The sequence below is a fragment of the Aquarana catesbeiana genome, linkage group LG04 (genome assembly GCF_042186555.1).
Source record: "Aquarana catesbeiana isolate 2022-GZ linkage group LG04, ASM4218655v1, whole genome shotgun sequence".
Lineage (NCBI taxonomy): Eukaryota > Metazoa > Chordata > Amphibia > Anura > Ranidae > Aquarana > Aquarana catesbeiana.
The window spans coordinates 140,132,317-140,149,706 of record NC_133327.1 but is presented as its reverse complement, the minus strand read 5'-3'; the positions used below and the strand labels follow the sequence as shown (position 1 = coordinate 140,149,706).

General features: G+C 43.4%; 1 protein-coding gene across 2 annotated transcripts in view; it reads right to left on the bottom strand.

Annotated features, from left to right (window-relative positions):
* Positions 1–321: 321 nt before the first annotated feature.
* Positions 322–17,390, bottom strand: part of MYO7B (myosin VIIB) — a 422,737-nt gene continuing 405,668 nt past the window's right edge. For both annotated transcript variants that reach the window (XM_073625783.1, XM_073625782.1), the window contains 2 exons: positions 3,008–3,127; positions 322–1,853 (listed from right to left, as the gene is read on the bottom strand). In XM_073625783.1, the coding sequence (XP_073481884.1) occupies positions 1,776–1,853; positions 3,008–3,127 (198 nt within the window). In that variant the 3' untranslated portion in view covers positions 322–1,775. The remainder of the gene's footprint in view (positions 1,854–3,007; positions 3,128–17,390) is intronic.

The window sequence follows — 17,390 nt, the reverse complement described above, 5'->3', positions numbered from 1 at the left end:
ATTTGAGTTTCTTCTGCAGTTTCACTTCTGCCTCTTTCCTGCTATTTCCTTAGTAAATAGTTCAATAAAGCATTGAAAAAGTACTCAAGTGTTGGTGCGTGTATCGTCCGGGGGTAAACTCAACGGAACCGCTAGACCCGGTTCCGGTAAAACAGAGGGAAGGAGAGTGAAGGTAACAAGCCCGCTTAAACCAGCAGCTCCACCGAGAGTTAGTGCTACATAGTCATGGAACTCCTTGTTGATGTTTAATAGCCTTTTGACCTACTGTAGTGTGCAATGACCTTCAGTATATAAATTGAATAACAAAAAACAGACTAATGATTACACATATATATTTCAAAACTGTTTTATTTTTACATTAGCCACATAAACAAATCCTATTACCTATCATGTACTGTGAGGTTTTATGCTTGTTGCATAGGTTGTTTCTGATAAAGGCACCAGCATATAAGGCTTCCAAACTCACAGCAAAATGGTTGCTGGCAACAGGTGCCAAGTCACGGGAGGTGTCCCGAAGGTGGCTTAATAGCTGTACTGTGTGGGGGCTGGTAATTGCAGTGATATATGCAAATCAGTATTATTACTATTTGGAAGGGCAGATACTGCCTGCTTTCCTGGCAATTACTTACCAGCTAGAGATTTACTTGAAAGCAATATGTAAGCTTGAATAAATGAAAGGTCCTGTAGACTACTATGTGACAGCTGTTAAAGTATTTGCGACATGTGTTAGATTCTATAGCCAGAACTTAAGTGTTCTTTTGCTACAAGGGGCAGAGGTTTTCTGAATCATCTGGCAGTTTGATGCAGGGAATTGGTGGATGACTTACTTACACTTTAAGCACTTATAACATTATCAATATCTATGATCAAAATTTCAAATCATATATTCATTTAAACATTGCATTTGAATTATTTCTTGCCTTCTCCTTACACCTTATAAACTTTGTGAAGATCCCCACACACTTACTTCTTTGATTTCTGACATGTATTCAGTATGCCCTGTAAGTAGGCACTGCTGTGTCACAGAATTCACGGAACCTGCTTTCTGAAGAACAGAGGTGCTAAGAGGAGGAGCTCCAGAAGGCAGTATAAGTACAGGAATCACAGCTTGCAGAGAGCAAGATACCATGGGACATGCAGTCCGTAGCAATCAAAATTAAAAAGCAGATGAGTGTAATATGCGGGGAATCCAGCAAGTTGTGGAAAGAGAGAACCTGCAGACAGGCAGTGCTTGCAGCATGAAAGGAGATTTTTCAAGTAAGCATATATTAGATTGTCAAAAATACCTAGTGACTGTATTGCTATTACAATGCTGATGTTATAAAGTGAATGCTGTATGCTTTGACCATAGAACTCCTTTAAGAATTGAAATTGTTTGTGACGTTTACTGGTTCTGGCACTGATGTGGCACAGGGATGGCTCTGTACAAAGACCAGGCATTGCACATCTGCTTTGCTGGAGGCTGGCAATTTATTTGTCAATGAACAGATATTTCTTGTGGTAATCAGTGTAAAATTAAAGACATTACAAAAGTCTCCCAGATGGCTTGTCACAAAATAGATTTCTCTCTTCATTTAACAGAATACAACACTAGGCACTAATGTTTATCAGTACAGATAAGACAGATGCTGGTGCCAGCTGGTGATTTAAGGATAGACTGGTTTCTGTAGTCACCATTCTGACTGCCATGTTTTTTTTTAACTCAGCATCAGGCACGGATTGGCTACAATTCATTTCTCATTTTGAGTATATTTAGAGGTCTCAGAACAGCTGCACTATGGATCCTTTGCATTTTGCTGCTTTAACAGAAAGTAGTTGATGTACGATGTCAACAGGTCATCCATTTTATAGCCCTGCAGGATAATAATTAGCATATTAATAACAAGTAAAAATAGAAAGAATCTCTTTCAGAAGCAGTGATAATTTCTTGTCAACACTCTTCGGAACAAGCATACACTACACTGTTTAATGGACTAAGCAGAAATTATGCAAGATAGGAAAAAAGCGTAGAAAGGGTTGGCGTTAAACAAAGATAAAGATATTATCATTGCAAATAGGAAGTCCTATAAAGATGCACCAACAGCAACAAAACACTACAACATTATCAAATCAAAATGTTATAAACTGGAGTCAGTGGGACCTTAAAAACAATATACCGAAAATAAAATCAATAAATGCTGATAAGAGCATAAAGTGTATATGAACTGTAAAAATGAACTTCTTATATCTGCATCCTTTTTGTCTGTTAAATATACCATTGAAAGTGTTTTTGTATAACTGTTCTATAAGTGCAAAAAAAACCTGTTGATCTTGCAAGAAGTTCTAACTATGGACTACAGAATAACCCCCCCCCCCATGTTAATGAGAAGAGGAGAGATTGAGTTGTTCTGTTGCCCTCTTCTGGATTAATAGTGAGTATTGTCTCCCTTGGCAAGTATGTTACCGGCAGGATCTCTGGACTAAATAAAGGGAATAAAAATTAAAACCATTGAAGCTACCTCATCAAAAGTTTGGTAAGCTGCAGTATATTGAAGTTTTTAGATACATTTAAAATGAAGGTGAACTGATGGTCTACTCTAAAGATTCTCTTTTTTTGTCTTAAGTCAAAAGGATTGAATTTCATTGCACAGATCTCTACAGACATATATAACAATGGAAATCTCATACTAGTGCCACATAAGTCACTTGAATTGATTACTGGACACTGAACTCTATACAAGCAGAATTCCAATAACCATACACCGCCACATCCCTGTGCTGAATTTAGTGTAGAATAGAGAGACAAGTAGAACTGCCAATAGATTGCCTGTTCACAATGCCACATCTCTGGTTGCTTACACAAGCAAATTCAAAGTGGTGAGACATGTGAGCCTAGCATATTTGATATATAATGCTGATCTACACCTGCCAGGATTGTTTCATTCGGCTCTATCATAATTTTTCTCAGTGGAAAGGGCTACAACCTTTGTATTGGTCATAATGTTACAGAGACATGATGTATACATACCAATGAAGTCTCACACAGGATCTTGTTGTCTCTCACAAGGCTTCCAGTTGTCATCTGGAAGTATGTATTGCCACTGTTCCAGCGAGAAATCTTGTTCAAAGGGTGATTGACCAGCAACTCCTGGTGGACAAAACAAAGATGTTAGATACCAATATGACCATAAGCAGAGTATGTATCTCACTGGGCATTAAGTATGGTAAAATAACACTTGTAGTTTGAAAGCAAGCTGTTGTAGCACTATGTCATATGGGGGGGAATTTACTAAAACGGGTGCACACAGAATCTGATGAAGCTGTGCATAGTAACCAATCAGCCTCTAGGTTTTATTGTCAAAGCCTTATTGCACAAGCTGAAGTTAGAAGCTGATTGGTTTTTATGCACAGCTACACCAGATTCTGTGTGTAGCAGTTTTAGTAAATCTCCCCCATGCTGACAAGTCAATAGACATTAAAATGTCATATTCTGGCAGAAAATTAGACCTAAGCTTTTAGTGTTCTGTTCTTTGTGAATAGGTTGTATTGTCTAAGATACAGTTTGAGCCTACTTTATTGTGCCTTATAGTGAATATGCATGATTTACATTATACATATCTAGCAAAAATAATTTCTTTGTTTATAAGCGGGCGGGGTGTACAGAGAACATGAATGCATACAGTAAAAGCATTTAATAATATAGGGCCAAGTCAGTAAAATTCAAACTAACGCTGCCAGCAAGGATAAGTGGTTTGGACTAATTTACTTAGTGCTTGTGCTCCGCTACAAGCTTCACACCCTCTCCTGTTCCCCAGAGTCAGGAGCAGGCAACCCACAATCGTGTGTGCCTTTGCATTCAGTACACTACTCCTCCCCTGGAAAAAAAAAAAGGGGGAAAATAGCCGCTCACAATAAAAGTTAAGGTTAGGTTTATTGAAATAAACCAATGCCCAGACAAGTCCACCTGGTGCAAGCAACCTAATGCATTTCACTCCCAAAAGGAGCTTAATCATAGAGGGAATAAAGCACAGTGAGACAGTCCTCATATCCAGATCTGAAACACACTGTCTTCTCCCAGCATGCCTCAATGAGCTGGGTGGACGATTCTCATGGTTAACTTCCCATTAGTTCACAGTGACCAATCTCAAGCGCTAACTCTACACAACAGCACGAAGTTAGTATTCTATGTTCAATCTCTCTTAGCCGTAGTAAGTTTACCAACAAGCAACTCTGTAACAATAATCTTTGATCTCCAAGTCTATCATGCAGTATAGTCAATCACAATAAAAATAGAAACTAATTAAACCACTACCCCAGTGTTTTTTAATAAAAACTAAACATATTATTCATCATTTTAAATCCATAATTCCAGGTAAAGGAAAAACATACATTAACATTAGATCTAAGATTATACAGTATATCTACAATTCAGTATATTCACAATTATCAAAATTCTAAGTTTAAACAATTGACCCAATTTCATTTATAGTTCTAGCCTACTAGATCATAAAACCAGACAACCAGCTTAACCATTTATTAGAAAATAATGAAAATCATTCAAAACACATTATAGACATAGCACTAATATATAAATCTATTTAACACTAGAATGAAATGAGACATTCAATACTTTTATTGACGAGGCTATATATATATATATATATATATATATATATATATATATATATATATATATATATGATGCCAATTAGAGGAGGAAAAAAAAATGATTTTTATATCCTCACCTAGTCATAATAATGGGAAACATCCCATTCAAACTTAACCACTTCAATACAGTTTACTTATACACCTTCCTGCCCAGACCAATTTTCAGCTTTCAGCGCTGTCGCACTTTGAATGACAATTGCGCAATCATGCTACACTGTACCCAAACTAAATTTTTATCATTTTGTTCCTACAAATAGAGCTTTCTTTTGGTGGCATTTGATCACCTCTGAGATTTTTATTTTCTGCTAAACAAAAAAAAAAAAAGACTGAAATTTTTGAAAAAAAATATGTTTTTTTTTGCTTCTGTTACAAAACGTAATTAAATAAGTAAGTTTTCTACTTCACTGATGGGCACTGATGGGGCAGCACTGACAGGCACTGATAAGGCGGCACTGATGGGCACCGATGAGGTGGCACTGATGATGGGCACTAATATGCGGCACTGATGGGGCACTAATAGGCGGCACTGATGGGCACTGATAGGTGGCACTGATATGCAGCACTGATGGGTACACATAGGTGGCACTGAAAGGCGGCACAGATGGGCACTGATAGGCAGCACAGATGGGCACTGATAGGTGGCATTGATGGGCACTGATAGGTGGCATGGATGGGCACTGATAGGTGGCACTGAGGTACACTAATAGATGGTACTGATGGATGCCAATCAGTGCCAATCAGTGATGCCCATTGTGGGCTATGATTGGCATCCATTTGGGGCACTGATTGGCATCCATTGTGGGCACTGATTGGCATCCCTGGTGGTCTAGGGTGGCATACCTGGTGGTGACATCCCTGGTGGTCCTGGTGGCATCCCTGGTGGTCCAGTGTGGGCATCCTCAGGGGGCTGTGCTGATAATCAATCAGAGCAGACCCCCCCATCAGGGGAGCAGCCGATCGGCTCTCCTCTACTCGCGTCTTACAGACGCGAGTGAGGAAAAGCCGATCAACAAATCTTCTTGTTTACATTGTGATCAGCCGTGATTGGACACGGCTGATCACGTGGTAAAGAGTCTCCGTCTAGACCACACCACAACAACAATCGCTGCGATGCACGCCCCCGGGGGCTTGCAGCGGCTTGATATCTTGGCGACGTCATATGACGTCCAGTCAGGATATCGAAACCACTTTGTCGCCGTCAGTTTGCTATATAGCGAGCAGCAAGTGGTTAATAACACAGTGTTATTACCTATGAAGAATGTAATAACATACAGTGCCTTGAAAAAGTATTCATACCCCTTGACATTTTCCATATTTTGTCATATTACAACCAAAAATTTAAATGTATTTTATTGGCATTTTTTGTGATAGACCAACACAAAGTGGCACATGCAGTAATTGAGAAGTGAAAGGAAAATGAAAAATTTTTTTCAAAATGTTTTACAAATAAATATTTTTGAAAAGTGTGGCGTGCATTTGCATTCAGCCCCCTTTAGTCTGATACCCCTAACTAAAATCTAGTGGAACCAATTGCCTTCAGAAGTCACCTAATTAGTAAACAGAGTCCAGCTGTGTGCAATTTAATCTCAGTATGCAGCTGTTCTGTGAATCCCTCAGAGGTTTGTTAGAGAACCTTATTAAAAAAAACAGCATCATGAAGGCCAAAGTACACACCATACAGGTCAGGGATAAAGAGAATTTTAAAGCAGGGCTAGGTTATAAAAAAATATCCCAAGCTTTGAACATCTCACAGAGCACTGTTCAATCCATCATCCGAAAAAGGAAAGAGCATGGCACAACTGCAAACCTACCAAGACATGGCCATCCACCTAAACTGAAAGGTGGGCAAGGAGAGCATTAATCAGAGAAGCAGCCAAGAGGCCCATGGTAATTCTGGAGGAGCTGCAGAGATCCAAAGCTCAGGTGGGAGAATCTGTCCACAGGACAACTATTAGACGTGCACTCCACAAATCTGGCCTTTATGGAAGAGTGGCAAGAAAAAAGCCATTATTGAAAGAAAGCCACAAGAAGTCCTGTTTGCAGTTTGTGAGAAGCCATGCGGGGGGACACAGCAAACATGTGGAAGAAGGTGCTCTGGTCAGATAAGACCAAAATTTAACTGTTTGGCCTCAAAGCAAAACGCTATGTGTGGCAGAAAACTAACATTGCACATCACCCTGAACACACCATCACCACCATCAAACATGGTGGTGGCAGATAGGGAAGCTGGTCAGAATTGATGGGGAGGTGGATTGAGCCAAATACAGGGAAATCTTAGAAGAAAACCTGTTAGAATCTGCAAAAGACTTGAGACTGGGGCAGAGGTTCACCTTCCAGTAGGACAGTGACCCTAGTCATAAAGCCACAGCTACAATGGAATGGTTTAGATCAAAGCATATTCATGTGTTAGAATGGCCCAGTCAAAGTCCAGACCTTAATCCAATTGAGAATCTGTGGCAAGATTTGAAAATTGCTGTTCACAGATGCTCTCCATCCAATTTGACAGAGCATGAGCTATTTTGCAAAGAGGAAATGGGGAGGGTGCAGCTCGGCTGGGGGAGAAGATGGCTGAAGATGACCGAAAAGTTAGAGGGGCTCTTAAACTATGTGACGGGGGGAGGGTCCAGATGTAGAGATAGCCAGCGTTGAACAAGGTTCAGCGGGTTTATTGGGGGCATTAGCGGTAGGGAGAGTAAAGTACCTAAACCCAAGGTAAGTAACTTGACAAATCCAAATTGCAGCCTCATTACCAACAAGGTGATAGTATGCGAACAGACAAAACTACGAGGCTTGTACACTAATGCTAGAAGTCTGGCTGACAAGATGGGGGAACTGGAACTGCTGATGTACGAGGAGGATTTAGATTTTGTGGGAATCTCAGAGACTTGGTTTAACAGCTCCCATGATTGGTTGGCAACCATCCAGGAGTATTCCCTATATCACAGAGATAGGCAGGGTAAAAAAGTTGCAGGGGTATGCCTGTACATCAAGAATGATGTGCAAGCGATTGTGAGGGAAGACATCACCAATAAAGCAAGGGAGGAGGTGGAGTCCTTATGGGTGGAGCTCCAAAGGGAGGAAACAAAGGGGAAAGTAATACTGGGCGTATGCTATAGGCCCCCTAATCTGAGGGAGGAGGGGGAGGCGGACCTCATATCACAGTTTGGAATGGCGGCAAGGATGGGAAGTGTCAATATAATGGGGGATTTTAACTATCCAGATATAGACTGGGCGGAAGGTACCACGCATTCGTCTAAGGCTCGTCATTTCCTAAATGTCTTGCAGGACAATTTCATTGGTCAGATGGTAAATGCACCAAGAAACGTTACTAGACCTACTAATTGCTAACAATACAGACCTGATCGCGGATGTGGAAATAGGGGGCAACTTAAGAAACAGCGACCACAGGTCAATTAGCTTCAGTATAAATCACAAAAATAATAAGCACAAGGGTAATACAAAGACACTGAATTTCAAAAGAGCCAACTTCCCTAAATTACGCTCTTTGCTAGAAGATATTGAATGGGATGAAATTCTAGGAACAAACAACATGAAGGAAAAATGGGAGTGCTTTAAGAGCATACTAAATAAAGGTATCACCAAGTGCATTCCGAGGGGAAATAAATTTACAAGCGCTAATAAAAATCCTGGGTGGCTCAACTCCAACGTAAAAATACATATAAAGGCAAAAGATAAGGCTGAAAAAATAAGGCAAAAAATACAAAGCTGAGGGGTCATTATCATCATTCCAACTTTACAAAGAATGCAATAAGAAATGTAAGGGTGCAATCCGGCTGGCTAAGATAGAACACGAAAGGCGAAGGAGAGTAAAAAAGCGGAGGAGAGTAAAAAAAACCCCAAGAAATTCTTTAACCACTAGAGATCCGTGCTATAGCCGAATGACGGCAACAGCGCAGATCTACAATGCCGGGACTACGTCTATTGACGTCGTCCCCTTTCCTTGCTCCCCGCCCTGCTCTCGTGAGCGTGCATCGGGGAAAATCTGTGTTGGCCGTGTCCCCTGGACACAGCCAATCCCAGATCACTGTAAATGGCCAATCAGGGCGGCCGTTTACAGCGCGATCGCTGCCTCCAATGAGAGATGATCACAGAGACAGCGTGTGAGGAGAGAGAGGATCTGTGACTCGTTGTGAGTAATTATCTACAGTTCTACAGTTGAAAAAACAAAGTGTGCCCTAACAGTGCCCAATCAGTGCCCACAGTGACCCATTAGCATCAATAGCTAGTGCCATCTGTGCCCACTTGTGCGCATCAGTGCCCACTTGTGCCATCAATGCCCCATCTGTGCCCCATCCAGGGCCGGATTTGCCACAAGGCCACCGAGGCCAGGCCTCGGGGCGGCAGTGGTGCAGGGGCGGCGCCGCTCCTGCGGCGACTTCGCGGCCGCCCCCCTATTCGGGCTGCCCATTAAACTCTATTGGGGCACCGGTGCCCGTAGAAAAGATGGCCGCGAGCCAACCACGCAACTGCGCATGCGCCGTTCCGAAGCCGGCCGGGCTCGGGAAAGCTCGTATGTGCTCGGCCGGGCGGCGCATGTGCAGTAGCGTGATTGTGCAGCCCGGCGCCATTTTTGAAAAAATCAATGTAATGTCAGCGGTGCGGCAGCGGGGGAGAGAGATGACATCTCTCATTGCCCGCACCGCTGTTGCGCCCTCCTCCATCTGATAGAAGGCAGCATGGCAAGTGACATCCCCATCTGGTGGCAGGGAGCATGGCAAGTGACATCCCCATCTGGTGGCAGGCATGGTGGCAAGTGACATCCCCATCTGGTGGCAGGCAGTGTGGCAAGTGACATCCCCATCTGGTGGCAGGCATGGTGGCAAGTGACATCCCCATCTGGTGGCAGGCATGGTGGCAAGTGACATCCCCATCTGGTGGTAGGCAGCGTGGCAAGTGACATTCCCCTCTGGTGGCAGGCAGCATGGCAAGTGACATTCCCATCTGGTGGCAGGCAGCGTGGCAAGTGACATCTCCATCTGGTGGCAGGCAGCGTGGCAAGTGACATCCCCATCTGGTGGCAGGCAGCATGGCAAGTGACATTCCCATCTGGTGGCAGGCAGCGTGGCAAGTGACATTCCCATCTGGTGGCAGGCAGTGTGGCAAGTGACATTCCCATCTGATGGCAGGCAGCGTGGCAAGTGACATTCCCATCTGGTGGCAGCGTGGCAAGTGACATTCCCATCTGGTGGCAGGCATAGAGGCAAGTGACATCCCCATCTGGTGGCAGGCAGCGTGGCAAGTGACATCCCCATCTGGTGGCAGGCATAGTGGCAAGTGAATCTCCATCTGGTGGCAGGCATAGAGGCAAGTGACATCCCCATCTGGTGGCAGGCATAGTGGCAAGTGACATCCCCATCTGGTGGCAGGTGACATCCCCATCTGGTGGCAGGCAGCGTGGCAAGTGACATCTCCATCTGGTGGCAGGCATAGTGGCAAGTGATATCTCCATCTGGTGGGAGGCATAGAGGCAAGCGACATTCCCATCTGGTGGCAGGCATAGTGGCAAGTGACATCCCCATCTGGTGGCAGGCATGGTGGCAAGTGACATCCCCATCTGGTGGCAGGCAGCGTGGCAATTGACATCCCCATCTGGTGGCAGGCAGCGTGGCAAGTGACATCCTCATCTGGTGGCAGGCATAGAGGCAAGTGACATCCCCATCTGGTGGCAGGCATAGTGGCAAGTGACAAGCGATGGTGGCAGGTGACACGCTCAGAGCTTCCAATGATTCTGCATTATGGTGAGTTGAACTATTTCATTTTATATTACAATGTAATGATAGAAATAATGCGTTTCAATCATCCTGACACCATAACAACCATGGTGTCGGAGATGATTGAAGCACTATCACCAGCCATTGCCCGCGAAAAATCCTTACCCCTCGCGCGCTTACCCTGAAGTATTTTCAGTCTGTACAATTAAAGCCAGTTATTTTCAGTGTTCTCGTGTGTGGAGATATGTTTTTAATTGATCTATTGTAGCAGTCATCGATAAAGGACAAGAATGGTGGTGTGTGTGTATGTGTTTGTGTGTGGGGGGGGGGCGGCATTGAAGGACCCGGCCTTGGGGCGGCAAAGGGAGTAAATCCGGGCCTGGCCCCATCTGTACCCGTCTGTGCCCATCTGTGCCCGTCTGTGCCCATCTGTGCCCATCTGTGCAACCAGTGCGCATCAGTGCGCATCAGTGCAATCAGTGTGCATCTGTGCCACCTCATCAGTGCCCATCTGTGCCAATCAGTGCCCATCTGTACCAATCAGTGCCGCCTCATCAGTGCACATCTGTGCAATCAATCAGTGCACATCTGTGCCACCTCACCAGTGCCCATCTGTGCCGCCTTAACAGTGCCCATCTGTGCCACCTTAACAGTGCCCATCTGTGCCACCTCAACAGTGCCCACCTGTGCCACCTCAACAGTGCCCATCTGTGCAATCAATCACTGCACATCTGTGCAATCAGTGCACATCTGTGCCGACTCATCAGTGCCCATTTGTGCCACCTCAACAGTGCCCATCTGTGCCACCTCAACAGTGCACATCTGTGCAACCAGTGCACATCTGTGCCGACTCATCAGTGCCCATTTGTGCCACCTCAACAGTGCCCATCTGTGCCACCTCAACAGTGCACATCTGTGCAATCAGTACACATCTGTGCCAACTCATCAGTGCACATCTGTGCCGACTCATCAGTGCCCATCTGTGCCACTTCATCAGTGCCCATCTGTGCCACCTCATCAGTGCATATCTGTGCCCTCCTGTGCTGCCTCATTAGTGCACATCTGTGCTGCTTCATCAGTGCACATCTGTGCCACCTCATCAGTACACATCTGTGCGATCAGTGCCCATCTGTGCCGCCTCATCAGTGCACATCTGTGCCATCAATCAGTGCACATCTGTGCTCATCAGTGCGACCTCATCAGTGCCCATCAGTGCAGGCTTAGCACACACCTGTGCAGTCTCATCACCACCAGCAACTAACCATGTCTAAAAGATGCTTTTCCGCCGAGGAGGCATACCAAATTCTTTCCACGGCCGACAAGAGCAACGGGGAGCTCTCTTTTTCAGATTCCCTTTCAAATTCGGATCCTGAATTTGACATAAATTATGAGCCAGTCCTCAGTAGTGAAACACTGAGTGACTCAGAGGAGGAAGATGTTTGGCCCACCAAACGAAGGCGTTCTAGGAGGCAGTGGCATCCACCAGCACCACAGTACCATCTACCAGCACCGCAGTGCCATCCACCAGCACCGCAGTACCTCAAACAGAAAGGCCAAGTACCAGTGGGGTGTCGCCTCAGCCCCAAAGGGTTAGGACCCATGCCAGCCTTCCCTATGCCCTTCAGAACCCCTTGTGGCTTCCTTCCAATTCAGGAGAAGCTAACGTTCCCCCTTTCACTGCCCAGCCAGGAGTCCAGGTGGAAACTGAGAATTTTACCCCAATACATTTTTTTAATTTAATTTTTACGGAGGACATGTTGGCGTCAATTGTGGCCTAGTGCAACCTGTATGCACAGCAATATATTTTGCAAAATCCAACATCCTATTATGCCAGTCCCTATGAGTGGAGAGACCTAACAGTGGAGGAGTTCAAGGTTTTTTTAGGCCTCACATTTAATATGGGACTCAACAAAAAAAATCCTATTGGTCAACCCACCCCCTCCACCACATGCCACTCTTCTCCGTGGTAATGCCCAGAACTAGGTATATGATGATAACGAGGTTCCTACATTTCAGTGACAATACCAAGTGCCCTCCCCGAAATGGCACAACTTATGACAGGCTTTACAAAATTCGGCCAATACTTAATTATTCTTCAGAAACATTCCCCCAATTGTTTACCCCGGACCAACACATATGTGTGGATGAGTCCCTTGTTAAATTTAGCGGCAGGCTTAAAATTAAGCAATTTATCCCCAGCAAAAGGGCCCGCTATGGAGTGAAGGTGTACAAATTATGTGACCGAGCCACAGGGTACACATATTCCTGAACGAAGGGAAGGACACCCAGCTGCAGCCCCCTAATTGCCCGGACTACTTGGGATCCAATGGGAAAGTTGTTTGGGACCTCATATACCCCCTACTGGAGAAAGGCTACCACCTTTATGTAGACAACTTCTACACATCTCTGCCCCTGTTCCACAACCTTCACCAGAAGAAGACGCCAGCATGTGGCACCATAAAAAAGAATCGGAAGGGCTTTCCTCGAAGTCTTGTCAATAAGAAATTGAGAAAAGGAGAAACGGCAAGTCTGCGAAACAACGAGATTCTGGCAGTGAAGTGGAGGGACAGAAGGGATGTTTACATGTTGTCTTCTATCCACAATGATACGTTCGTGGAAATCCCCAGAAGGAATGATCCCATGCAAAAACCAAAATGCATCTATGAATATAATTTATTTATGGGGGGGAGTCGACTTCAATGACCAAATGATGGAACCATACCTTGCCACAAGACGGACATACCATTGGTATAAAAAAGTCGCAATTTATTTTTTTCAATTGGCCATATACAATTCATATGTAATTTACCGCAACTCTACCCAAAACCCCAAACGCTTCTTTGGCTACCAGGAGGAAGTTTTCACTACCCTTATATTCCCAAACGGCCCACCAGAAAATATCCGATCAGATGTTATTAGTCGACTCTCCGAGCGCCACTTTCCTGATAAAAATCCCTCCCAAACCAACAGGCCAAAGATGTCAAAAAAGATGTAAGGTGTGTACCAGAGCAGGAATCAGAAGAGACCCATCTTATTATTGTGCACAATGTCCTTCCCAACCAGGCCTCTGCATAGGTGACTGTTTTCGCCGTTACCATACTTCAATAAATTATTAGTGAAGTATGGTAAACGTAATCCTTAGTTCCTGCCTTCACACACCTTCACACCCCTTATGCCACTGCCTGCTCTGTAACTGACCCTGGCTTGCTATTCGACCACGCTTCTGCCTGCCGATTCTGTACATACCGCTGCCTGATCTGGAACTGACCCCGGACTGTTATTCGACCATGCTTCTGCCTGCCAATGCTGTACATACCTCTGCCTGATCTGGAACTGACCTTGGACTGTTTGACCATGATATTTGCCTGCCTCTTGGACTGATCTTGTACCCTGCAACTGGACTAGTGGGATTCAACACAGGGGTCTCACATATGTGAGGGGCTCCAGAATAGTTTTTCTGGATGAGAAATGAAATATGTAATTTATGCTCCTAGAATGCCTGAAGGTTCTACTTCAATGTTAGGCCTCTGTATGTGGTCAGGCTGTGTAAAAGTCTCACACATGTGGTATCGTTATACTCAGGAGGAGTAGGAGAATGTATTTTGGGGTGTTGTTTTTGCTATGTAAATGCTATGTGTTGGAAATATCTTATAAATGGACAACTTTGTGTAAAAAAAAATGCGTTTTCATTTTTTTTCCACATTTTCCAAAAACTTCTGGAAAAAAATGAACCGTTCAAAAGACTCATCATGCCTCATAGATTATACGTTGGGGTGTTAGCTTTCCAAAATGGGGTCATTTTCTGGGCGTTTCCATTGTGCTGGTGTTCCAGGGCCTTCAAAAGTGTAATAGGTGGTTGAGAAATGAAATGTGTAATTTATGCTCCTAGAATGCCTGAAGGTGCTACTTCAATGTTGGGCTTCTGTATGTGGTCAGGCTGTGTAAAAGTCTCACACATGTGGTATTGTTATACTCAGGAGGAGTAGCAGAATGTATTTTGGGGTGTTATTTTTGCTATGTAAATGCTATGTGTTGGAAATATCTCATAAACGGACAACTTTGTGTAAAAAAAAAATGCGTTTTAATTTTTTTCCACATTTTCCAAAAATTTCTGGAAAAAAATGAACCATTCAAAAGACTCATTATGCCTCATGGATTATACGTTGGGGTGTTAGCTTTCCAAAATTGGGTCATTTTGTGGGCGTTTCCATTGTCTTGGTGCTCTAGGGCCTTCAAAAGTGTAATAGGTAGTCAACAAGTTAGATGGGTAATTTATGCTCCTTGAACACCTGATGGTGCTCCCTGCATGTTGGGCCTCTGTATGTGGCCAGGTAGTGAAAAAATCCCACACAGGTGGTATCGTAATACTCAGGTGGAGTAGCAGAATGTTTTTTGGGGTTACATTTGTGGTACGCACATTCCATGTGAGAGAAATAAGCTATTACAATGACAATTTTGTGAAAAAAAATAAAATAAAATCTCAATTTTGCAAAGAATTGTGGGAAAAAATGACAACTTCAAATAACTCACCATGCCTCTTACTAAATACACTGGAATGTCTACTTTCCAAAAAGGGGTCATTTGGGGGTCATTTGTACTTTCCCGGCTTGTTAGGGTCTCAAGAATTGAGATAGGCCTCAGTACATTAGATGTGATCATTTTTTTATGATTTGCACCATAGCTCGTAGACTCTATAAATTTCACACAGACCACATAATATCCACTAATTTGGGTTATTTTTTACCAAATATATGTAGCAGTATAAATTGTGGCCAACATTTATGAAGAAAAATTGCTAATTTGCAAAATTTTTTCACAGAAACAAAGAAAAATGCATTTTTCTTCAAAATTTTCGGTCTTTTTTCATTTATAGCGCAAAAAATAAAAAACCCAGAGGTGATCAAATACCACCAAAAGAAAGCTCTATTTGTATGAAAAAAAGGACAAAAAAATCATTTGGGTACAGTGTTGCATGACTGAGTAATTGTCATTCAAAGTGTGAGAGCACTGAAAGCTGAAAATTGGTCTGGGCAGGAGGGGGGGTTTAAGTGCCCAGTAAGCAAGTGGTTAAGTATATAGTAAGAAAGGGAGGCCAGATCATATTGGCCCCATAAAGGATGATGAAGGGAATTTGGTTACAAAAGACAGAGAGACGGCGAAGGTTTCGAATATATTTTTCTCCTCAGTCTTCACAAGGGAAACGGGGGGATACAGTAACCAAGATGATAATGTCAATTTTCATAGCATGTCACAGGAAGCACCCCTATGGCTAACAGAGGACAGAATTAGAAAAAGACTTGAAAAACTTAACATAAATAAGTCACTGGGACCAGATGGCTTGCACTGGAGGGTCCTTAAAGAACTCAGTCAGGTGATAGCCAGACCAGTGTTCCTAATTTTTGTGGACAGTTTACTGACTGGAATGGTACAAGCTGATTGGAGAAAAGCCAACGCGGCACCTATATTTTAAAAAGGGCCAAAATATATCCTGGGGAACTACAGACCAGTTAGCCTAACATCAGTAGTCTGCAAGCTATTTGAGGGGATGATAAGGGATTATATACAAGATTTTAGTAATGAAAACAGTATCATTTGCAGGATCATAAAGGAAGGCCTGTGGATGTGGTGTATCTGGATTTTGCATAGGCATTTGATATAGTTCCCCAAAAACGTTTACTGTACAAACTGAGGTCTGTCGGCATGGACCATAGGGTGAGTACCTGGATTGAAAACTGGCTACAGGGGCGAGTCCCAAGGGTGGTGATAAATAGGGAGTACTCTGAACGGTCCGGTGTGGAAAGTGGGGTCCCCCAGGGTTCTGTCCTGGGACCAATCCTATTTAATAAATGATCTGGAGGATAGGATAAACAGCTCAATCTCAGTATTTGCGGACAATACAAAGTTAAGAAGGGCATGTGGAAAGTCTACAAGAAGACCTAAACAAATTAATGTGGTGGGTAACTACATGGCAAATGAGATTTAATGTTGAAAAATGTGAAGTTGTGCATTTGGATGCCAAAAATGTGAATGCAATTTACTCGCTAGGGGGAGAACCTCTGGGGGGAATCTAGTATGGAAAAGGACCTGGGGTCCTAGTAGACGACAGGCTCAGCAATGGCTTGCAATGCCAAGCTGCTCCAACAAAGCCAGCAGAACGTTAAAAAGGGAATTCACTCAAGAGCTAAAACGATAATTCTCCCACTCTAGAAGACTCTGGTCCGGCCGCACCTGGAGTATGCCGTCCAGTTCTGGGCTACAGTCCTCAGGAGAGATGTGCTGGAACTGGAGAGAGTACTGAGAAGGGTAACAAAACTAATTAAGGGACTAGAGGATCTCAGCAATGGAGAAAGGCTGCAAGAATTGAACTTATTCTGTCTGGAGAGGAAACGCTTGAGAGGGGATATGATATCAATGTACAAATACTTAAACTGGGTAGAGGGTTCTTTGCTGTCAGAGCGGTAAGGATGTGGAATTCTCTTCCACAAGCAGTGGTCTCAGCAGGGAGCACTGATAATTTAAAAAAACTATTAGATAGGTATCTTAACGATAACAACATACGGGGGTATACATTGTACTACTAACATACACACACACACAGGTTGAACTGGATGGACATGTGTCTTTTTTCAACCTCACCAACTATGTAACTATGTAAGAATGGGCAAAAATTTTGCTCTCTAGATGTGCAAAGCTGGCAGAGACATACCCAAAAAGACTTGCAGCTGTAATTGCAGCGAAAGGTGGTTTTACAAAGTATTGACTGAATACAAATGCACGCCACACTCTTCACATATTTTTTTGTTAAAAAATGTAAAAAACATTTATAATTTTCCTTCCACTTCATAATTATGTGCCACTTTGTGTTGGTCTATCACATAAAATCCCAATAAAATACATTTATGTTTTTGGTTGTATATATATATATATACTGTATATGTGGTATATGTTTAAGGCCTCAGGCACACTGCTGCTGTTAAACTCATGTTTTTATGAGTAAGGGTGTTTTTTTGC